The sequence below is a fragment of the Colius striatus genome, chromosome 9, assembly GCF_028858725.1.
Source record: "Colius striatus isolate bColStr4 chromosome 9, bColStr4.1.hap1, whole genome shotgun sequence".
In the NCBI taxonomy this organism is placed as follows: domain Eukaryota; kingdom Metazoa; phylum Chordata; class Aves; order Coliiformes; family Coliidae; genus Colius; species Colius striatus.
In genome coordinates, this window is record NC_084767.1 from 9,349,447 (window position 1) to 9,370,483 (window position 21,037).

Sequence of the window (21,037 nt, forward strand, 5' to 3'; positions counted from 1 at the left end):
AAGGCTTGGCCACATACTCAAAGTGAGCTTGTTCCTTCACACCACTGTTCTCTGTGAACACAGCTATGGTACTGATCCGTGGCAGGACAGACCATCATCATGCATTTCCATTGTGTATAAAAAATACTAACATACTGGTAATGAAATAAGCCACTGGTTTTGGATATTCCCATAAAAACTAATCATGTTATTATTCTTACAGCAACACTTCAAAAGGTCAATGGCTGAATAATTACACTCCAACTCACCATCATTAAATAAGCATTAAAGTACTACACATACTGCTTTGGGGAAAAGAGTATTCCTGAAAAAAGGTAATTACACTGAAAAGGTAAGACATCATTTTTGGACAGTAAAACTAAATTTACTATAATTTAAAAGCAATTTTCAGCTTTGGTCTTAAATGTCTTAACAAATACATATTTATCCCTTAGATTTGCAAAATGGTTCCCTTAAAAAAAAACCCACCCTGTGAGGCACCATATTTATGCACCTTACAAAGCAATTCAAGAAGTAAATTCTGACAATATGAAACAACAAAATTGTTACTACTGGAGAAATTTAAACTTAAATTTGTAACACGAAACTCAATGGAAACAGAAAGCAAACTCTGATAAACAGCAATAAGTATCCAAACCTCCCATAGGATTTCATTGGAGGAGCAACTGACAAATGCACAGTATTGAAATGATTCTTTGGACTAGATGTCAATGTTAACTTGTGGTAGCAAATCATAGTAGGAAGCAAAAATTCTATTGGAGTTCCACGTATTTATTTTCAGACCAAATTTAAAGCATAATTTCTATGAAAAGCCTTTAAGAGTCTACAAGGCTGGAAGTCCTGCACAGATCCCATTGTAACAACACTTACTGGGTCTGCTGATGGTCACAAAAAGCATGAACCAACTTAACAGTGAGAAAAAAAGATGTTATTTGTCTAATATGACTCATAGGCCACCCTTTAGAAAGAGGTCAGTATTGGATGAAATGGTTAAGCTCATTTCCAAAAGCAATAAAACAACTGTACAATGAGGATGTCCCACGTGGCTGAAAGCCACCATTCACACGCACACTCACACAGAGGAAACCTCCTCCTCCTCCCACTTTGTTTATGCAGCATCCTGTGACCATTAAGGCTGAGGGCCATTAAGTAGCCCTTCTCTGCATGAACTGGCATGGACTGTGTGGAAAGAAACTGCACTGCTCCCTCAGGAGCAATTGCTACTGCCTAACACTACCAAAACTTGCATCATTAGCAAATAGTCCTCTCTCCTATTTAGCTCATCATCTTCTGTGCTGGCAGTACCTGCATGGCCTATGCTGAAAGCAGAAGACCTGCTGTTAGTTATGCAGACATACTATTGCACAGAGGCTTTTAAATAGAAGCAGATGGGGAAGAGTTTCTCCCCCCATACACTTTTCCTTTGGCATCTTCTGAATGTACTCATTATGGTGCTAAGCTTGAGGAGTGCTATTTTATTAGTTACTCGTTGGTTGTCTCCTCACCAATATGCTATGAAGCTATTAAGAGAAAACTGGAGCAAGACAATCTACTGAGTTTTGTGGTCTGGGCCAGAGAATAACAGCTATGTTTTAAAGCTGTTTGACCTTACCTAAACAAATAAATCTGCGTCCTCATTAGGGCTTCCAGTCTGTATTAAGCAGCAGGAAGCTAACATATTTTCCTCTTTATTATACCTCAGCTGCAGTCTCACCAAATGAATCAGAAACTCTAGATCTTCAAAACCAAGATTTGGATCAATCTACAGTTTTCTTAAAGTCAGTCTCAGTTTATTTAGTCAGAAATCACTAGACACTTGGCACAGGTAATGATTTCTATCTTGCATCGATTTCAGACTGAATTTTAATATATTTCATCCAAATTATGCATCTTGATTTCCTTCAGGTTCTTGTAGAGCCTCTGAATGGGAACTAAGGATCAAGAATCACAGAAAATGGTTTCTAATAGTTTCTAATGAAAAAAATCCAACTTCCTTCCCTACAATCCTTGTTTTGTTATTAAAGAAATCTAACCTACAAAAGTACTTAAAAAACTAATATTTTACACTTAAACTTTGCTAAATTTCATAGCATAAGACATACAGCATAAATCAGCTTGACATTAACATCAAGATTTTATAATCTGGCGCATCTTAGATGAGAAAAGCATGAAGTCATTAACTGTTTAACAATCTCTGGTCTATTCTAAGAAATCTCATCCAGTTTCTTATTGTAAACACTGCCCACTGTAAAATACAAAACCAGCCAAAACTGGAACAAATCTGTATCAAGCTGCACCTTTAGAGTCAAGTCTAAGTCGTAACATACTGCCTAAGAGCCAGTAGCAACAGTGCATGAGAAAAATCAGCTTCCTCTCACCACTTACTGAAATCAAGTCATGATCTCTGCCTGTTTATCTACCAGGTAGTCTCCTCTGCAAGCAACCAGTTGAGAACTGATGACATCTGAGAAGTGAGTTGAGGATAGCAGGGGCTGAAGTTCTTATGAATTTATGCTACACATCACAGTATGAGATACAGTGCTTCCAAATTTATCTGCTTTATTCTTTGATATGCAACACAAAGACATATTTATTTCCTTTTGTATATACTTAGGAAAAATCAAATGATTCATTGCTGCAAAAAAAATCCAAATGGACTGATTCAGTGGGTCCTGCACCGGGGACTGAAGACACCAAAGTGCTGCTGATAGTACAACTACATGAATCCACTGCTTCAGTTTGCAAAGCTTTACAGCCACACTAACACAGGTGAGAAAACACATTATGACTTGACATAATTGATCAATATGTAGATTAATTTCAACTTCAAGAATGAAGGAGCAGGTAGAAGAAAAATAAAAGAGCCATAATAAAACTTGTATGAGAGGAAAATGAAATGAAAATATGATCCTAAGGAGGTCAGAGGAGGACAAGAGATAAATAGGCAGCCAGCGTGTGTTTGAGAGAGACAGAGAGAGCTAGAAAGAAAGAGTTAGAGAAAGACAAGCCAGTTCAATAGTAAAACATCTGAACATGGGAAGGAAGCTGGGTTTGATCCAAGCAAAGACTGGAAGGCTCCAAGAGGTACTGAGCATAAGCCAGCACCCCCAGATGCTTCTCTGCTAGCTAAGGAAATATAAAAATAAACACTTCCCAAGCATCAGAGTGCACGTAGTATTTCAACTGGCATTAAGTCTGTTCTCTCTTGTCATGGCAATGTGGCCATGAATTGCAAGGTTATAGTGGAGAGAGGGGAGAAATACATCTATCTACGTGCAGCACGTAACAGGGGCACTCATCCTCTGGCGTCACACAATTTCCCCTTCATACTTCCTTGTGGGAGGCTGTCTCACCAAACACATCCCAGAGCTCAATAAGTGGCTGTGCAGGAGGGAGAGTCTGTTTGGAGATTTCTTTGGGAACAGATGGTTTTAAGGCAAAGACCCAGGAAGGCTGCTCTGTCAGGGGTGGCTCTGGAGGACTCTCCTACAAGGAGAGGACAGCTTGCTGAAGAAGCCATCCAGAAGGCTGTGATGGGTGACAGCACTGCCAGCAGTACCCAGTGCTCTCCCCTGTTAGTGAGGAGCCATCTAGTCCCAATCCTGCTCATTCCTGTTAATGCGTTAATGACCCTTCTCCTTCCTCCTTAGTAACACAAATCCAATTAAACATATTTGCAAACCTATGTCCAGGCTGCTGTGTACTACTTAATCCTATACATTTACCTACAGTTTTGAGCCAAATACTCGTGGTCATGAACAAGTGAAACCTGGAACAAGCTTTTCCACTGCTCACAATTTGCCTCCAAGTGCTGTTTGAACTTGTATTTTAATAATTTATGTGCACAAGCTGAACAACACTTTTGAAAAGCTGACTCTCAGTTTATATAGGCATGACTCAGGCAACTCAGATGGGTCTGCAGATAACTCTTGAGAGCAACATTGTCTTGAGAGGCTTTGCTTCTAATGCTTATAAATGTCACTGTACAGGACTGGTAGCATAGTGTTCAGAAGAAATCAAGCAATTTGGCTTCCAGTTATGGCTCTTCTCTATTGGTGTTTCACTTCTCCAACTTATGCTATTCTTTTGAATGTAGCATTCAAAAATCTGTTTCCCAAGGATCACCTGTCACAAAATTAATAAAGCCCCCTATTTTGCATAGGATCCAAAGAATAACCAGAAGTCATTTTTTCTAGGATGTTTTTCCTCTCTTTCCCAAATTATTTGATTCTACTCTTTCTGCTCTGAAACATGCAAGAGCACAAGTTTTGACCCGAAACACTCTGATAAAGTCTATTTTACAGTGGAGGAAGAACTGTATTTTACTTTGATGATATTCCCACTGCCTTAAAAACTCAAGTGCTTGAAACATTGAGCCTATACTTAAACAGACTAGTTCTCTGCATTGTGATGCAAGGGTGGCTTTCACTGCCAGCTTGAGACTAGTTACAGTGATTCATAGAAGTTTATATTGTATAAAATTCCTTTGCAGAGGGACAACTTTAGTTCACTTTCTGTCCTAGTTTGACTTCATAGTCAAATAGAAAGAAATTATGCTGTAAAATCAATAATAAGAGCTGCAATAAGGAGCAGAGAAGATTGATATTCTCTTTAAACTAGCTGTCCATGTATTTTTTTGTAGAACTAGCATGTACTAAGCTGAGTTCTCTGCTAAATCCTCCAGCAAAAAGAGCTCTTCAAATGCATTTCTTTTCGAGTATACATTTCCCAAATGAGAGTTAGGGGATACAGTTGACAGATTGTCTTACTGGAAGCTTATTTCCTTTAATTTTAACTAATTGATGTTGTTTTAAAAAAGGCAGGCTGGTCTTGAGAACAATTTTGTATATCCTTGGTCTGGCAGGCAACTGTTAAAAACCTTTTCCCTTTTGGAAGTCATAGTCTACATAGAAAACTCCATTTAGATGAGTTCTGTCCATGTTACATTTCTCATTCAGCAATTATCTCTCCTCCTGACTTAAACAACCCTTTTTCGTTCTCTGTGTCATCAGTTGAAACTGATGCTCCATCTGAAACTTCATTTCATAAGAAACAAATTGCTGTGGTTACCTCTTTGGTAAAACCTGATTCTGCTAACAGCTGAATGAATTTATCCATTTCTTTTATCCTCCCTCCCCCAAGACTGTTAGGTTTCTAAACTTTTCTGCACACTTCCAGGGCTTGGCACTAATTTACCATCCATACAGTTAAGGAGACCAAACACTTCTTCAAGCACCACCGTTTCTTTCTTTCTTTGTCACATGTAAATGAAACTACAAAAAATGCTGTTAAGAAAAACAGCATTTCTAAAAATATTTGTAGCACAAGCACTTGTGCTGTATTTCTATCAATCAACCCACATACTAAGAAGATAAAGCTTTAGGGCTCACAGGCTGTGAGAGATAAAGAACACAATACCATACGACTCACAGTCTATCAAGATGAGAGCTCATATTGACTTTATAACAAGCTCCCTGTATTACTCACCATTTGGCCTGCAAAACTATCTTCAAACTTGTGTCTGATATCTTTTTTTTTCACAGCATGCACACTGCCATGTTTCTCTTCTGCCAGATCTCTTCCTTTCAGTCAAACTCAGGGTTTTTTCCCTCCTAGTTTGTCTATTTTTTTCACTCTCTCCTTTAAAAATTTCTTTCTCTTTTATGTTCAAGAAAATGCATTTCTATCACAAAAGAGTCAAGTGCAGTTCCAGAGACTTGATGAACAGGCCCAACACACAGACACATGGTTTGTCAGTTGGTTGTGTACCATTAGTCTTATTTATGAGTGTGGAAACTTGTAGAACAGCAAAATGCATTGGCTCTCTAAGCATTCTGTCTCAATCCTGGGATAAAATTTCCTCCTCATGTTCTATACTCCAATCATTTATCAACATATGGAGATTAGCATTTTGTGTTTCTTTTCTTTTGTATTCCAGTCAGCTGTAGAGCTCTTCCCTTGAGAAATACCAAATTATCCACACTTAAATGAATGCTTATGTTAATATCATTGGCAAGGCTGAAGAACAAAAAAAGAATAAAAATAATAACTCTTCTAAAGTTGAAAATATTAACAGTTTGATCTACTCCCATACAGTTTAGCAATGATAAAAACCAAACCAAACTGCTAAAGAATGGCATTCAAACACAACACAGTCATTTCCCACTCACTGTTTTTACGTGAGCATAGATATAAACCCATCAGCGGATAGATGGATGGATGAACGAATAATTGGCATCATTACCAGAGCAGACAAAGTCCTTCTTCTGCACCTCTGCCACTAGAAAACCCCGCAGGCTGACAGGTGCCAAGCAGAAGGTGAACTGCCCGATGGTGCGTCTCTGCCGCAGCCAGTCCGACAGCCAAGCCAGGTGGCAGTCGCAGTGCAGGAAGTTGGAGTGAAGTCGCCTGCGAAAGGCAGAACAACCTTAAAGTTAGCAATGGATTTCTGAACAGAAGATACAAGCCAAAGCAATCAAGTATAAGTCTGTCTGGCTCTTCACTCAAATCTGAGTAGGGTCACTGAAGGTTATTGGTTACAGTTGAGTCAAGTCTTGTCTGTCTACATTGGCATATAACGTACAAATGTCCACATATAAATTAGTGTTATTATTCATAATGTCTTGGAAGAACAAAGTTAAACAATGACCTGCTTAATAATAAACCTGAGCTGGCTATTCTAAAGAAAAGAACATGAAGAATTTAAAATTCCTCCAAGAAAATCCTTTGCCTGTAATTAAATATCAGAAATAACTGCATGAGTGCAACTGACTGAATTTGAAGGACAGCTTGTATAAACAAGAGGACTAAGTTGAAAAACAGGATGACAGCTGATTCTTCTCCCTCCTCTCTCCTTTGTGGTGGGATCACACACCAAAGGCTATTGATATCCTGTATGTGCCTGTATTGTCTGTACAAACTTATCAATGCTATTTTTACTGTGGCAATTTAACACAAATATGCAGGTTCTAGGCAGGAATTTTCAACTCATGATGATGGTTTTAGAAGGTTCATGCAGGTTCCAGACAGGACTTTACAATTCATAACCAAGAAAGGGACCAAACAGCGATGCCAGGGTCGTTCATTGTAATGAAGATCGAGCCACACAGCTCTCCTCCCAGAATGCCTCGTGTCTGACACTAGAGACTTGCAGAAGCATTATCACATTGGGGGCAAAGTCTGCAAGATGCTTATGTGTTGAGGGAATGAATCTGGCAATTTTAATAGCTACCAAACTTTAGGTCAAAACAAAAGCCCAGGACATTAATTTTTTCATTCCTTGCAGTGAGTCATACGTTTGCAGTGTTATATCAAAATTGAAATGATAAAGCAGATTGAAAATCCTGTCAGAAATGGTTAGACAAAGAATTATTCACTAATATTACAGGCATTACATTTAAACAAACCCATTCATTTGGTGTACACAGGATTTAGCCTTGTCCATCCACCGCAGAGATTAACTGTCTATATGCAAGCCCTTCATACTGCACAGCAGTAGTGCAGGTCAGCAGTGGCTCCCAGGGCTGACAGTCCCCAGATTTGTATGTCTGGAGTGGGCAGTCATAGCAAAAGACCACAAATCTATAACTGAGAGTTTATCCTGTAGTGATGGAAGATGCTCGTCTCCTGGGAGCACTGTGAAACGTAATTGTTTTAAAATGATGGCTAGGAGACTTTGTGTTTTGGGATTATGAAGCTATTTAATTGACACTGCAGTAAGTTAGATTTCTAGTAAAATGTTTTGTTACTATGAACCATTAATCTGCCTGGAACACTTTTTGTTGATTGAGAGAACAAATACATTTACAAAGAAAAGAGAACAAAGACTGTCTAGCCAGAAACCATCCTAAGTACAACTTTGTTCTGTTACAGAGAGGAAGCATTTCATTTAAACCCTCAAAGTAGTATCCCTTTCTATCACCACAGTCCACAGTGACACCTAGAATCATCTTCCTTCAGGAGCTCACCCCATGCCATTCCCTACATCTCCTGTAGGATGTGGATGTGGCGAGGGAGGTGCAACAAACCCACAAGTTCACAAAAAGGGGCAGCTTTCCAGTTCTGCCAGTTATTTTTTATCCTCACTAAATTTATATAGCTGGTTTCCAGGTTTTCCCATCAGACTAGTGCAGACTGTCACCTCTTTGCCAGCTTGCTTGCCTCGGCAGAGCCCTGCCCTCTTGTTTGATGAAGTTTTTTAGCACAGATATTCTACAGTTTGCTTTTGAGAGGAGACTATTCAGAAAGCCTATCAAGCTTAACAAAGCAGCCTATTAGAATACATTTTTAATAATTATACTAGTGAATACAACCACAAAAAGACTTTTCACACTACTCCAAAGGCATAGTACACCAATTCCCCATCAATAGGAAAGCACAGAGGTAATTTGGTACACATTCAGTTTACCCTCAAGTAAAAAAAAATTAAAAGAAATTACATGATTACCTATCTCAGCAGCCACTCACACATGCAGAGACAACAGGACACTTACCATGAAGGAAATAAGTATGGGGGACATGCTTTACCATTAATAAAGCTGTTTCAAGCAAAGGAAAGCAGATCAATAATAACTAATTCCTGTCACTTCCAATCAAGGCTAAAAGATCAATGGAACTTAGCAATAGAAAAGATAGATAAAAAAAAGGTTAGCACAGAAGAGCTGATTCCCCTAAAGAATGATTCAAGTGCTTCAAATTGGAGTAGCACTTTTTAATTTTTCTCTTTTTAAAAATTTCTGTCTCCTGAGAGGTCAAGTTGAATATACTCTTTATTTTTCCTTCTCTACTCTTCCTAAATAAGCAGATTGTTTTGAGAGTTGTGAAAAAAAAGCTATTTATCCACAGAACTACAATAACAGATGCAGCAGAGGCACAAACAACCCCAAGTGTCCTGCTAATGGATTTCACTAGCGAGGAAGAGAGATATGTAGAAAAAAACCCACTACCCATGCTCACTGGGCCTCAGCTGGATGGGGAAAGAGGGCTTGTCCCTACTTCAGCAACATTCAGACCAGGGACTCCCTGCAAGAGCTTTTAAAAGGGTGGGAGAGGGAAAGCACATCTGTGTGTGAAGCTATTTAGGAAGGTCTACAAACTGATGGTCATTCTTCAAGAAAACAGTAGAGTCACCAAACTGCAGTGAACATCATTCATGATCCATTTGGCTCAAGAACCAAGAGATTAAATAGAAGACCTTATTCAGCCATTATTCCTCAGACAGCATTCTCCTTTCGTGAACAGTGTTCATTGAGGTTTTATATTAATGCAGGAGAAATGGGTTATCAAGTGAAATAAAGCTCAGGAAATTAGAGAGAATATTAACATTTCCCCTCAGATACTATCTTTACATAAATATTTAACATAGGTGAGCAAAAACTGATCAATTCTACGTGTATGTTAATTGGTAGGGTATTACTACCCATTTCCACAAACCTTCCTCAAATCAACACAGTATCAGCCTAACCTCTGAACAGGAGATTTCAGTAAATATTGAGTAATATGTAGCTATGCAAACTTGTTACATGAGTAATTATGACATATTAATTGCAAAAAGTGCTAAAGATGACTTGGGGATAGGGGAAGAATTTTTTATATGAAGGTGCAGCAGCAGAAATGACAAAATATTATCTGATTTATGTATTTATATTAATTACTATTTTGATACCTCTCCTATCTCTGTTGATGCAGATGGAAAGAAATATAGAAAATGAAACAATTTTACTGTATTGTCACCTGTCTATGTACGATTTTTAAATTCCTATATTGAATTGCTTTGAAGGATACTGCATGTTATTTGGCAGCATTTGGAGACTGAAACATGCCACTTGATATTGATGAAACTACCTTTACAGAACATGAGGTGAATGAATACGAATGCCAGTTTGCAAAGGTGCCCTTTTAGCCATAAACCCTAAATTAAATTTCCAGCAAATCCTTTTAGAGTGGGTCAGAGTCTGTGTTCTCTAAAACGTGCCTCTCAGAATTCAATATAAAAGCTTCCCTTTATAAATCCTATTTATTACTTCCTTCCTTTTTTTTTCCTCTTTTTTTTTCCCCCCACCCTCTAATTACAGCAGAGGGGGATTAGTCAGTGTAACTCTCCAGGGAGGTATACACAAAGCTGTCTCCAAAATTAAACTAAAAGGAAAATGACAGAAGGCAATGAGCTCGAGTAAGAGACAAGATTGACTACTCCGAAGAAACCAGGAAAATTTTCTACACTACTGTGACTGAATGTGGAAAGACAAAACTCCAGGAACCAACCCTACATGTTTATCTTCTTTATTCTTTCTCTTCTAAAAGACAAACATCTAATTTTCATTTAAATACTTACATTAAGATCTATGAGTGTTACCATGTAATGAAAAATATAACTTGAAATCAGAAGTTATCTTACACAGATTGACATGAGTAAGAGTCATTTTTTTCAGGACTGTTAACTTCTTTAGTTTGACTTTACACAATGCACAAGTAGCATCCTTGAAGCATTTTATTTTTTCAGTATCATAGACAATTTTCAAGCTAGCCATTATCTCCCTTCCTTCGCTTTTAGGACTAAAAACATCTCAGTTGAGTTAAAGATTTGGAGAAAAAAAATCAGCATTGGTTTAAACGTGACTTTTCCTGAAGCTGTGTATTCTCTAAAGGAATTTGAAAGCATGACTTCTCTTTTAAAATGGTTTTGTTAGGCTAAGTTATACAAATGAAAACAATCAAATTTCAAAGCCTTTGTGTTTTGGTCTACTAAAGTTGATCAGAGCTTTTCCAGCGGAATGATGCCCAGCTTTAAAAAAATGGATGTGACGAAACAGCAGCTTTTATAAAAAATGCAGCAGAAACAGTGACTTTTTTTTCCCAGAAATTATCAGGGAAATAAAAGGGGTTTTTAAGTTCCTTCAAACTTGGTTCAAAACTTAGTTTTTGAATTTGAAAAAAATAAATAGGATTTAAACAGCAGATATTAACAAAATGAAATAACTGGATCCATCTGAGCACTTTTTTCCCAATTTTGATGATATTCCACCTTGGAACATACATTATGAATTCATTCCCAAGTAAACTCAAAATCTTTATAAAATTGAATCTTACTTTAACCCTTAATCCAATGAAATCGCTGACAGGGCCCTGAGGGCACAGTGGCCTTCACAGCCCCTCTTGGCCTCATCTGCAGTGGTGCAGGACTCCATCTTGGGCCAACCTGTGGCTTTTGGCCCCTGTCCCAACGATGTCACAGCAAGTATGGGTTTCCAGCCCTGCTCCAGCCCACTCTGCCCAGCCATGGGCCCCATTTCATGATGGGCTGATATCCAGGTCTGGCCTTGGCTCTCCCCATCCCCAGAGAGCACCTGGGACTACCCTGCTGTAAGAGGTCCCTGTGCACAATCCCTACCCTGCACACACCACATCTGCAGCCTCAGGCTTGTTCAGTCACCATCTTCCTCAAGGAATTGTTCACATTGGGAAGAAACTGGAGTAAGATTATCTCAAGACAATAAATGTTCAAAGAGTTGTCTTACACCATTATTAATATTATTATATTGAAAGATGTTACTCACAGAGTCCTGATCTTTGGCATGTGATTGAAACTGGTGACAGGAATGCGGGTGATGTTGTTATTGTTGAGAGTACTGTCAGGAGAAAAGAGAGAAAAGAGTTTAATAGATTAATAAATTATTTACATTTCTTCACCAACACACTATTTACAATAGTAAGCTGCCAAACTCAGCAATAAATCTGCCAGCAGTAAGATATGCTGTCCAACACCTCGGATAATTTGTGACATCTCATGAAGGAAATAGTCAGGGCAAAGCAACCACCGTAGGGATGGTTGAAAGTTACCATTTACCAAGTACCAGGGAGACCAGAAGATGAGTTTTTATCAACTACTGGAATAGATCCAGACTTTTTGGTTAAGCTGCCACTTTGCTTGAAAACCTGGTGCAACTTGACTGGAGGAACATGAAAATCATACACTGCAATACGAAAGCTTTGCACTAAAAAGTGTTCACTCATGCAAAAAAAGAGAGCTGTTGACTCACACAAGCCAGTTAACACAGCCAGCTTACACAGATAGACAGCCCAAATTGCCCTTTGGAAAACACACAGATGGATGGGTATCCTTTCCTTGGTTTCCTTTTGAAAAAATATATGGGTAGTGGAATGGACTGTAATAAAGCATGTCATGACCCAGTCATGTGAGGATTTCTGCTGCTCTATCAAAGCAGAGCTAAAGAGAAAATGATGTCAGCTACTGGTAGGGACCCCCCTTAGCACTTCTTGTGAAAAACGAACTGACATGATTACCATCAGCTGAGCGTGCTGCTCCCATTTATTTAGCTCCTAATTATATCAATGACTCTCTAGCAAATTAGAAGCTATAAAGTTTATCAAGATGGCACAGGAAATGGAAAGCACTCCAACAGGGCATAATTGCCATACTCCAAGTATACCAAATCTGCAAATACAGTAGCCCAGTTTGTCATGAGAATTGATGGGGTCTGTGATGACTATGCATCCCAGAGTGGCTGGTCCTGCTGCTGACTACAGCTGCCTATTCAAAAGATGTTGTGTCCACAGCACGGAGCAACCTCTGCTTTATAGGAGCACAACATCCCACAGGATCACCTTGCTAGAAGGAAATGATTTTGTGTGTTTGTGTACATGTTGAAGAAAATACCTGCTGAAGCAACATAGAGGCACATCACCCTTCCCTTAACTATTTAGATTATTCCAATGTCATGTATTTACATAGAACATTGGGTCCAAAGCTCTCGAGTTTTACTGAACTTAACTAGCCCCTTTGGTCATCTGCCAACTTAAAAACATTTTTACAACTCTGACTAGAAATCCCTTGCAACACCATCATCTACAATATCAGCAGATTAGAGCCAGGAGGTTGAAGGGTAACACAGCTATGCGCAGGCACGCTCAGGAGAGATGTGTGAGCAGGCTCTGCCTCTGCAGCAGTGCGTTTGTGTTGCTGCTGCACTGCATCCCAGCAGGACAGAACATGACCGCTTTGTTAGTAGGATTGTAGCTGGTATTTCAGCACAGTGCTGCACCAGATGGATGCACTATCGATCCAGAGCCAGCTGGGGGGCTGACATACCCATGACAGCAAACTGCACCAACAAAGCAAAATTACTCTTCCATTCCAAATCTGTGAGCAGAGTGAGTTATGACAGTAAAAGCAAAGTTTTGGAAATCTGGAATCTGCACATGAGATCTGTTGCCAGAGATCTCTGTCAGTCAACTCTCACACATTCACACAGCAGACTGGTAAGAGCTGTAGACCTTAATGCATCAATGCCTATAGTATAATATATTGTATCCATTCCAGATTCTCTGGAAAACTTGATGCTCCTGAATATTAGACATGAAACATGTAACTAAGGATTGAGATCAATGAGTGTATAAAATTACAGGCTTGTGTGTTTCTCAATGTGCAAAGACTCTAATGCAGTCTATTTTAAATTTACTGTATGAGAGGAAGAGGGAAATACAGTCAATTTCAGGAGTAAACCTGAAAGTAAGTTTTTACAGCTATCAGCCATATCATTTCCTCAGTTGTGCATCACAATCTGCACATGCCAATGCCTTACTGTGGCTTCAGCGCTGAAAGTGAACACCATGAGTGACTGATGTACATCTGTAAGGTTGAAAAGCTCTACTTTTCAATTCCTGCTAATAGCATGACAACACAAATGTCCTGCTGTGGCAGTTTATGTGTTGCAGAATCAACCTCTCTGTCATACAACTGCTACTGCTTGATTACCTTTTGCAGACAGTTCACCAAAAAAGCATGTGCAACAATTTCAAAAGTGAACAAAATGTCTTATAAGGGTGCATGTATATATACATCAACACCCTCATGCCTCAATATCTGTATGTATTCACTATTTACATTTGCATATGCACATTAAGAAGTTCAAACAGGGCTCATAAATGAAATTTTTAATTTTGCCACCACTTTTTTCTGTAAACATAATTCATCCTCTGCCTCAGTTGCCTGTTACATAAAAATGAACTGTGCGGTTGGTTGGAAAATTTTATGTATACAGTGATAAATAAAAGCCACATGTAAAGTCAGCTCACAAAAAATTAAATCACATTCATAGCTGCTGTCTGAATAGGTCACACATGGCGCTACGGGAGTCAATGGAAGCCACAGGAATTCAAGAGAGACTTTCTATTGATTTCAAAAGGACGTGGATTGGATGCAGGCAGAACAGAACGTGACAGTGAGCTTCCTTCTGCAGTGAGGGTTGAGAGACATCCCTGTCTCCCAGTGCAATTCTTCATCTGGATGCAGAAAGGTCAGCCTTTGCTGTCCAACTTGATCATTCAGAAATATTTTTACATTTCTTAAAATATTTCTGTTTTACAGACAAAGTATTATTCCAATCCCACAGCATCTCCACTCTCAGAAATATCAGATGAGAGGGGCCCAGGTTTTGCTCCTAATAAGCAAAGGTTTTCCATGATTCATCAACAAATATATAACCCTCCTTCTAAGAATCTGAAGTCAGTGATGAATAAATATGCTTTTTGAACACATATTTCAGGGATGACTCCAGCAGATAGCTACTGTGCAGATCACTTACTACCATCCTATTTCATTAGTATTTAAATGTTAACCATAATGAAGGCAATAAAACATCTATGATAACAGCAATTATTTCAGAACAAAGAAGGCCAAACATTGCAAAGGGCACTAATTGACAGTGAACTGTCTACATCACAGCCCAGTTGTTGCTGCTCTGGCTGCACTTAGCACAGAGCTCTCAGCCTGTAAGAACCCTCTGGCTTTTCAATGGGGATATTTTCAAGTAGCGATGTGCTCCATAGACATTCTGCAAGGTTTCTGTCATTTAAGTGAAGCCTTACCAGCAATGATTTTTAATAGTATGTGTCCTGACAGTGGTAAACACACAATACAGCAATATTTTTAACACATGCAAGGATAAGTTCTGCTCCAATCATCTGCTAGCTGCTTCAAAGCCCCAGTCTCATTTTGATCTAAGATCCAAATCTATAGAAACAGACACACAAATACAGGAAACTGTGAGAAACAGAAAACTTCCACAATCTTCTGACTTGTCCCACATCATACAGGGAAACTTGCCTTCTGCTGGGTTCTCCCTGGTCTTATACGTTGCAGAACTCAATACACTCTTGTCCCTTGAAAAAGCACTGTCCTCTCATTTCAAAGTCCTCTCCCGCTAAACTATTCACATCCAAAATGCTGAATCAGGCAACTGAGGTTATAGACAATATTATTTATGCCAGAAAACTTCCCACCTTGGGCCGTGATCCTTGTCAGATCTTGCAAGCCAAGCAGAAGCAGACTGCAGCAGTCCTAAGGATCCTCCAAGGACTACTTGGAAGATGCATAACGTGGCATCAGCAATCTTTGAGGTGGTTCATCCTCCACCAGTATGAACTGTCATAGTCCCATTGACTTCAATTTACAACCACAGAGGAGCTGCTCTACTAACTCACTCCTCTGCCAGTTGCCCAAAATGGTTAGGGGCACACATGGAGCTGCTCTCTTCTTTTTGAAGAATAAAGCTGATTTATTGCCCCTACTAATCAGAGTTGTCTTTTTTTATTTAAAGGTAAGAATGCTTGCTCTGCAATCCTGTCACAATTTGAAAACAACTACCTATCTCCTTCCTCCAACTTTTTGTGCAAATTTAACTACAGGCAGTTGCATTTCTGCTCTGTTCTGACATGCTCCAGATTTATGTACACTACTGTAGTTTCCTGACAAAGACTTGTTAATTCCAGACTTAATGTAACTATATTGAAATTGTTAAACTGTAGAAAATAGTGTTATGTGTGTGTGCTTTAAAAAAATACTTGAGGATTATTTTTCACTCCTTTTTCCATCCTCTAAATGGGAATACAGGTGTCCAGGACTAGATGAGAGTCAGAAAACAAGATTATACTCCTAATGTTAGAAGAAATCACACAACTTTTATGGAAAACACTTAGGAAAAAAAGAGGAAGCATTAAAATTTTTTTTAATCCTACTAATAAAACAAGTAGTTTTCTTTAAAAAACTCTGGAACTCTAAGCCTCCTTTCATGTTCCTTGGACTAATTCAGTGAGCAGAAATCTTAGGCTGTCAGATCAATAATCAAACTCTCAATTCCATAGATTAAAGAGTACATAGAATTTTTGTTTCTCTTACTTGGAAGTCAAGTAATGATATAATTAAGAGCATATAACATATGTCAGAATACCTGATGACTTATTCCTCTGAAATAATCCTACTTCCATTACAATACATCTACCTGCTCTGTTCCAGTTAAGTACTAGACAGGAACCAAAAGGATCTTTTGGCAATAGTGTCAGAAGAAATGACACAACTTAACAGAATTATCTGAAACACTATTTAATTTCTTCAATTAGCACTTCCACAGGTACATCGTAAAATAGTAACTCTCTTAAGGTCTTCTAGGTACATTTAAAGTGGGAAAATAACATAGGAGAGTTGGGGTTTTTTTAAACACATGACACTGGTTGATGACAATATGATCTGCTATATGCCAGATTAAAAATGGTTATCCTATCCTATTTCACCTTTGGCAAATGGAAAAACCACTATGCAAATGTCCATTTTTCTAAGTACAAGGTGTTTTCATAATGTACATACATTACTAGCTGTGCATCAGTACAGTACCCACAGTGATGCTTCATGTTTACAATCTGAATAGATCAAAACGAAAGGAGAAAGCAGGGAATGCATCATAAGCTGAAGACATCCTTTGGGGTTTTTTTATGGTAACAGAGACTGATTTTCTTTCAGATTCCATTTCTGCATCTGATTAGCACAAACAGCAAATCAAATTGAGAAATTATGTGGTAGATTAAATTTTTTATTAACATTTTTTCCCAAGCCTTCAGGAGCATCTACCATAGTTATTAGAGGTTTGCTGTGCTGGCCATTCAGGTTTTTGATACACATCAGGCTGCTTTGATGTCACATTTGACTGATCACAGGATATTGCAGCATATGCAAAATTCTCAGAAAGAAATATTCAGATCCATTTACTGGTAGGTTGATAAAAGAGATTCTTTTCTGAAAAGGCACCAGATCATTGACTGTATTTCCAGTTTTGAATGCCTGTTATATTTGTGCACTAGAAATTCTTTACAGGCTTCTAACATACACGATTTGACAACAAGAATCCTGCAAACAACAGCCCCCACTTAGCAGCCCAGACTTCCATGTGTCTGTGGGCTAATTTGATGTTCATTTCCTTCTCCTGCTCAAAACTCTCAACACACCGTGGAACTAACAAGGTGCTGGGTTACCTCACTCTGTGATAAACCTATATTTTGAAAGTGAGACTTTGAGATGGAGCAGAAAAGCAAACAGACAAGGCTGGTGGGGAGCAGTTGTATCAGGCACTGCAGTGCTGGTAGTCCTAACAAGTCTAACATTTCCTTCTGTCTCCTTCAATTACACCACTGCTTTGTCACAGTATGCTCGTTGGCTGTGTATGTAATCCGTGTGTTGTGTGTCCATAACACCATGTAATTGGGTCTAATGCAAGATTATTATCTATGTGCATGCAAGGGATAGCTACAAATGGTGCATCTGCAGGCTTATAACATTCCCAAGAGTGAATTACTGTCATACTCCCTGATTACTGTGTCTCCCACAACCACCATGGTTTCCAGGCTTCCTATCCCCAGTGCAACTACATGTCTAGTAAATGAAACTGCAAAATTTATTAAGACTTAATCAAAGCATTTCTAAGTATAATGAAGGCTCTCATGTAAATAGTTTTCTTAATAACATTATTTCTGTTCAGAAGTGGGTGAATTTATGCAAACAAAAAAGATAGAACAGCTCATCCCAAGTTGTCAGTGGAACTCAGAAGGGAACACAACAGTCTAGCCCTGGCAGTGACAGAAAGACAACTTCTCCGAGACAAAAAAGCTTTGGCAGGGAGTGAAGTGTTGGTAAATAAAAATCTGTGAGGGAATCTTTTCACAGTGTACATGTGGACTGAAACTACTGAATCCATGCAAGATGAGACATCTCCATCAGTACTTACACACACATAGCAGAGGATTTGGGGGTCTGTCTGAAATACTAGAGATGAAAGATAAATTTGTGTGACTGCATCAGCAGCAAAATTTAGTGTTCCTTGTCTTCAATAAGGGTTAAGCAAGGAGCAAGAGCTTTAAATTTCAGAAAGGAGACCTTTTTATTAGATATAGGGGGAATGCTTCTTACGATAAAAATAGGAAAAATATAAAAAAGAGCTGCTACAGAGTATGTAGCCAGCAGCAGCAGATGCCCACATTTAATGGTTCTGGTCCTGCCCTAGAGTAGGACAAGAGATGACAACTTCAGACTCCCTCCAGCCCTCACATACCACCTAATATATCTGGCAGCAAGGGGATTTTACCAATTTCTAAAAGTGAATCTTAATCCGTTTTTAGTAATAAAACCAAGACATGAATTTTATACACTGCCATAATTAACATTAAAAATTAACCTGTAGACTGTAGGGTAAAAGGAGCTATATTTTCAATAGCTGTAAAGAGCTTTTTTCCACACAGGTCAGAAGGAATTTGCATTAAATTAAATATTTACTGCTTCTCCTGGCCTCTGATGAAAAAGAATAATGGCTTTGGCACTCTGTCCCTCAGCACTGAGCACAGTCCTCACCCTTGACTTCCAAAGGCATCCAAGATTTGCTCCTTAGGCAATGTCCAAAACTGAACTGGATCTCTTCAGAGTTTCTTATGAGTCCTGAGTGCCTCTTGCACTCAGTTCTTTAATAGCCCTACAGACTGTTTAAGTTAAAGCCCACAACTATTGTGTGGGCATATAATGAAAGCAACTGATGCTGCACTGATTAATCCATTAACCTCAACTGTTGGAAAACATAATGATCTCACAAGGGGCCTTATTCACTGACATACAGCAGTAGAGCTCTGATCTGACACCTCAAATTAGCAGCAAAAGCAATAACAGCTGGGTTTTTGTCTCAATATTTGTACCCGACTCTAAAATGAGTTGGCACTATACAAGTGCTATTTTTAAACACAATGTTAGCCCAGGCAAATAATCTGCTAAATAGTCTCCAGGTGACATATAAAATCGATTGAAATAAATAAAAATAACTAGTTGCCAATTTGTGGTTTCTGTTCTCATGTTAGTCTTTTGCCAATGTGTTCACAAACATTCTCATCACAGCAATGTGAGAGGCTCTAGCACCATTAACTTGGGAAGCTTGCATCAGAAATATGACCAGTCTCAAGGATACAGGGGAAATAAAACGTTCTTTTTTGAAATGTATGAAATAACAAAATAAATAAGCTTAGCAGGGAATTATGCACAAAACTGCCAGCAGTGTTTACTCCTACAATTGCCTGATTCTTCTCATTCTGTGCCTGAATTTAATTTGCATATAACTGCCAGATTTTAACTATTTATGCTTATTATAAAGGCCACATGGTTTGATTTTGGGTTTTTTTTTTTGCTTTGAAGGAGTGAGATGACTTTCAAAAACACTATGCTTTGGGGAAACTGGGTTATTGTAATAACAAATTCTCTTAAAATCCCTGTTTTGTCACTCAGCAGGAGCCAAGGTGATCACATTTGCATATAGTGACAATTTTAGGGCATATTAACTTATGTTCTGTAATTGTCCCTAGAGGCTGTCTGAGCCTTGGCTGGAGTATCTGGGACTGAGGAGGTCAAGAGCTAAGTGTAAGAGCAGTGGACAGGGTAAGGCAGGACCTGCAGCTCAGAAAAAGATGGAGTGAGCTACCGGAGTAAAGACATTGGGACTAGGAATCAGTGTAAATGTGTAAAAGAGGACAGAATAAAATGGTACAAACCTGTACAGCTGAAGATTGCATCATCATATGTATACAGGCAGGGCCAAAATTAAAGATTCTGGTGACTTATGTCTGGTGACTGATGCTGAAACCTTGCTAGTGTTATCTTTAGCACCACATGTATATTATATGTGCAAATGTACATAATCATGACTGAATTTAATTATACCAACACACACAAAAAGCTAAAACAAGATAGAGAAGAAAACAGAATAATAGAATATAATAAAATAACAGGAGCTAAGTAGAGATAAGGTACAACAAAATATAATAAAGGTTACACAGTAACCTTTTTTTTTGTAAGGGTACACACTTCAATTAGGCTGCACAATTTGTTAGATGCTAAGTCAAGGATGTCATTCACATGGTCTTACATGAAATGTCCTACCTCTTCCCCTTCAGGAAGTCTTCTCTTTCTCTGTACAAAAAGACATATCTGTTTTCCCACACAACCAAATCACCTCTATTAGCTATACAGAAGACAGGTACCAAGTTGCATGCCCCAATTCATTCTAATGTCTTTGCCCAATGAGAGCTGAAAAAGCTTTTTAGAGAAATTTCAGTCAGCTTTTCAATCTTTCACATGACATTCAAATACTAGACAGAAAATCAAAATTCAATCCAGCCTGAACAGAAATTTTAGTTATAAAAATATTGGTGCAAAGACAAAAGAGCATCAGCTGAAATTATTCTGCCACTGCTTTATTTTTAAATTAAGGATTCTATCATGAGTTATTTTTCTCAACTCAAAAACGACACAAGAAACACTGCCTTTCCTTTCTTTTTTTCTCAAGGTTTTGCCCAAAGGCTACATACTTTTCAGTACACCATACTGGGACTGTGGCTCCAACTCCCAATTACATCAAGAATTTTCTGTAAGCAATTGGACCTAGAGAAAGAAAAGTACTTCTGTGAACACTGAATAAATGTTTTGCATCATCAGGGTGGTTTTGATGTTTCTCTGTGGTACTCAGTTTCCAGGGCTGTGTATTCTTACCTAGAACCACTGGGAACAAGTCCAATTATCATAATAAACAGACCAATGTCCACTTGAAGGCAGTCATGTGACTGAATTCAGCAGGGAGTGAATCTAGTCCCTGAAATCTATTTATTTAGGCATAGACTTTCACAGGAGTCACAGCGATTAAAACCATAAATGTATTCAATT

General features: G+C 38.5%; 1 protein-coding gene across 2 annotated transcripts in view; it reads right to left on the minus strand.

The window, feature by feature from the left end:
- The window catches only part of SLIT3 (slit guidance ligand 3), a 497,173-nt gene that overhangs the window by 183,621 nt on the left and 292,515 nt on the right, over positions 1–21,037 (minus strand). For both annotated transcript variants that reach the window (XM_062001935.1, XM_062001936.1), the window contains exons 8-9: positions 11,556–11,627; positions 6,245–6,408 (exon numbers count right to left, since the gene is read on the minus strand). In XM_062001935.1, the coding sequence (XP_061857919.1) occupies positions 6,245–6,408; positions 11,556–11,627 (236 nt within the window). The remainder of the gene's footprint in view (positions 1–6,244; positions 6,409–11,555; positions 11,628–21,037) is intronic.